Genomic DNA, 3,652 nt, shown 5'->3' on the forward strand with positions numbered 1-3,652 from the left:
GACTGTCGACGTGTTTCTCATAAAATCCCATAATTTAAAATGCAGAAAAAGAAAATTCCCCTTTGCTCTTTACAAAAATTCGAATCTCATTTTTATCATTCTTAAAAAAAGTAGGAGAAACCCTACCCAGTTCTAGAAGATGGATGGAGATCTCGACACGTGTCCTTCCATCTCAATGACTCACTTCGTGACGGTTCAACGTTCATGCACCGGAAGCTTGGACCCCTATATAAATTAGATAAACTCGGACTTCCACGTGGCTAGTTCTCACCGGTGATCGTCACATGTGGGCCCGCTAATCCAACAGTCCGACAAGGACGACCGTACTTATCTTATGTAGGCGCCACACTATATAAATACCCCTTTCCTTCTCTCGTTTCTGGAAAAAAAAAGGAAAAGAAAAGATAGGAAATAAAAAAAGAGTTTAATTCTTTTCCGAGAAGCAAAAAAAACAAAACAAAGAAAATCCTAATTTTCGTCTCTCCTGTTTTCAATGGACCCGCTGACGCAGCTTAGCTTACCGCCGGGGTTTAGATTTTTTCCGACCGACGAAGAGCTTTTAGTTCAGTATCTTTGCCGGAAAGTCGCTGGCCACCATTTCAGCTTGCAGCTCATCGCTGAGATTGACTTGTATAAATTCGATCCATGGGTTTTACCTGGTAAGATTCGAAAACCAAACCGAACCGAACCCAAACCCAAACCCAAAATCCCTTCTACTTTTTATATGTAAAACTAAGAGAAATTGTGATTTGCAGGGAAAGCTTTATTCGGGGAGAAAGAATGGTACTTTTTCAGCCCAAGAGATCGGAAATATCCAAACGGGTCTAGACCGAATCGGGTTGCCGGTTCGGGTTACTGGAAGGCGACCGGTACGGACAAAATAATCTCGTCGGAGGGGAAGAACGTGGGGATTAAAAAGGCTCTGGTTTTCTATGTGGGAAAAGCTCCGAAGGGAACAAAAACGAATTGGATTATGCACGAGTATCGCCTTATATCCTCCTCCAGGAAAACAGGAAGCTCCAAGGTACAATTGACAACAGATTTCAATTTTTCAAACCAACATTTTGGGTTTTGTAATTTTTTATTTTGTATTAATGGTTTTTTTTCCAAATTTTCAGCTGGATGATTGGGTTTTATGTCGGATTTATAAGAAGAATTCGAGTTGTCAGAAGCCGACGGGGAGTATTTCAAGTAAAGAATACAGCAATGGTTCTTCGCCGTCGTCGTCTTCTCACATCGACGAAGTCATCGAGTCCTTACCGGAAATGGGCGACGATTTCTTCGCGTACCCAAAAACAACATTACAACAAAACGACATTATGAACAAATTCCACTTTGAAATTCCGGCAGACTCTGTAAATTCCGATTGGGCGAGTCTGGCTAGGCTCTACTCAGTGCCGGAACTCGCTCCCGTCGACCACTCCGGAACGTTCAATTACAACAACAACAACACCATCGCCGATGTCTACGTTCCTTCGATTACATCGCCATTTTGCCAAGTGGATTACCCACCGCCGCCGGCGTTCCAATACTCGACGCAGCAACACGACGGCGGCGGCTTGTTCAGATTCAGCCAATGAGATGATTGCAAATGGCATTTGGATTTTGCGAAGAGAGTGTAAATAGAATTGGGATTCGAATAGACTTGACTTTGGGGAATTGGATTCTGAAAATGGAAGCAAAAGGAAAAGTTTGCTTTCTTTTTTGAACGGAAAAGCGAAAAACAGAGCACAAAAGAGAGAAACAGAGCATACTCTGCTTTGCTGCCTATAAACCTTTATTCTCTAACAAGTTCAATGTCCCATCCTATTAGACATTAGACTGAAAAATGAAACACCCAAATTAATACCTTTGTGCAAATTATTATTTAGGATTGAAACTTCATTAAATAGTTAGTGTGTTAGTGTTTTGGGAATTATTATTATTTTTTTATGCTCATCCTTATTTTATGATTATGATTAAATTATGATGAGTTTTTGTGATGGACTTGGTTTGTACTATTTTGATTTGCTTGTTATTCATATTTTGGAGAGGAAAGAAAAAGGTAAAAAAAACTCCTCTGCAATTGTTATTGTCAATTAGGTGGTAAGAAATTGATGGTTAAATATCATCGAACTTGACTTTTGGTTTATGAAGAAAATAAAATGATGGCATTTCAAAACGGAATGATAGTTGGGTTTTAAATGTGAAGTAAAAAAATGCAATCTAAAGTGACAAAATATTGATAATGTTTGGGAAATAATGGTTTGTTTATTTAGTAATTATCAAATTATGTATAGTTTACTTAATTAAGTCAAGTTAGTGATTTTATTTAGTGTCGGTGGTGGAGAATATATGGATTATGGTTATGTTAATAATTAAGTATGAATTAATTTAATTGCATTCTTATGCAATTAAAATAATTTATTTTATAGAATCAAAATGAGTTTTAACTTAGTGGTATTGACATATATTTTGATCCAACTCAATTATTAATATAAACATAATAATTCATAATAAAATCAAATATTATCAATAATTAATGATACTGGCTAATTCATGGTTTGACTCCTTAATTTATTTTCAACTTAATTATGCTAAGATATGACCTATTTAATTAAATCAAAATCGACTCACTTTCACTTGACTAAAACGTATGTTTAGTTGTCAAAGTCAGGTTATAGACTCAATCCTCTATTTTCATATTTATTGTATTAAAAAAATTTAGTTTAAATAGTATTTTAATCCATGTACTTTGACCACATGTACTATTTAAAATACATTAAATTTAGTTTATCTACTTTCAAGTTTCTATTGAAACTAGTTAAATAATAATAATTTCTAAAGTTTATCGTTCAAAGTAAGAGTGAAACTATTATGAGTTTTATTGAAATTACCTTAAAAAATTAAAATAAAATAAAATTGAAGGTAAATAAATTAAAATAATATTTTAAACGGAATATTTTAATCTTCACTCTAAATTGAATGGTTATTTGAATGTAAGTAATACTTGAATAAATATCCAAAGTTTTTCAAAGTTATAATTCATTAACCAATTAAATTATGTTGAGGTTTTTCTTAAGCGAATCTTTCAACCTTGATAATACTAATTTCATATATAATAACATTCCATAGAAATATTATTTGTTCATAAAGCACAAAAACTAGGATAACCAAACTCAGAAGAATCAACGGCCAAAGACGGTACACGTGGCAGAATGTGACAGTCACTAATAAAAAGATGTGAATTTTTTTCTTTCTTCAAAGAAAAAAAGATAAGAACTAGCACAGTAATAAATAAAAGTGTTTTCTAAGTGAAACTTCTACGTCCACTTTTCTCGGGGACCAAACAGAAAAGCTCCACGTGTCCCCAACAAAGTCCCACGTGCGAAAATTTAATTCTTTACATAATAAAAATAACAAGAAAAATAAAACCACTCGTCATGCCGACCATCACAAAAGCCTCCACGTGTGGTCAAACTTGACTTTTCATACTTGGTTTTGATTGGGCCACGTGTTGGGGCAGCCGCTCTTGTTTTAACCGTGCAAGTTATTGCTTCGGTTTTTCTCCATTACTTGAATTAGTGGATTTTCTTTCTTGTGCCCCCAATTATTCGTTCTTTTATATATATTTTTAAGTCAAAAGGAAGTTATTTAAAATTTTCGATTTTAT

General features: G+C 34.4%; 1 protein-coding gene across 1 annotated transcript; it reads left to right on the top strand.

Annotated features, from left to right (window-relative positions):
* The first annotated feature begins 365 nt into the window (after window positions 1-365).
* LOC120092127 (NAC domain-containing protein JA2-like) lies at window positions 366-1,982 on the top strand. The gene is made up of 3 exons (XM_039050340.2): window positions 366-659; window positions 756-1,024; window positions 1,119-1,982. The coding sequence occupies exons 1-3, from the start codon at window positions 494-496 to the stop codon at window positions 1,578-1,580; spliced, it is 897 nt and encodes a 298-aa protein (XP_038906268.1). The 5' UTR covers window positions 366-493; the 3' UTR covers window positions 1,581-1,982.
* Window positions 1,983-3,652: the final 1,670 nt, after the last annotated feature.

Source organism: Benincasa hispida, chromosome 11 (assembly GCF_027475165.1).
Source record: "Benincasa hispida cultivar pf3 chromosome 11, pf3_genome.v1.1, whole genome shotgun sequence".
Lineage (NCBI taxonomy): Eukaryota > Viridiplantae > Streptophyta > Magnoliopsida > Cucurbitales > Cucurbitaceae > Benincasa > Benincasa hispida.

Bases quoted from the DNA above. Each gene is read 5' to 3' on its own strand.
- LOC120092127 (XM_039050340.2), top strand. From the start codon at position 494: ATGGACCCGCTGACGCAGCTTAGCTTACCGCCGGGGTTTAGATTTTTT. The intron at 660-755 runs GTAAGATTCGAA...TGTGATTTGCAG, and splicing joins CGATCCATGGGTTTTACCTG to GGAAAGCTTTATTCGGGGAG. The intron at 1,025-1,118 runs GTACAATTGACA...CCAAATTTTCAG, and splicing joins GGAAAACAGGAAGCTCCAAG to CTGGATGATTGGGTTTTATG.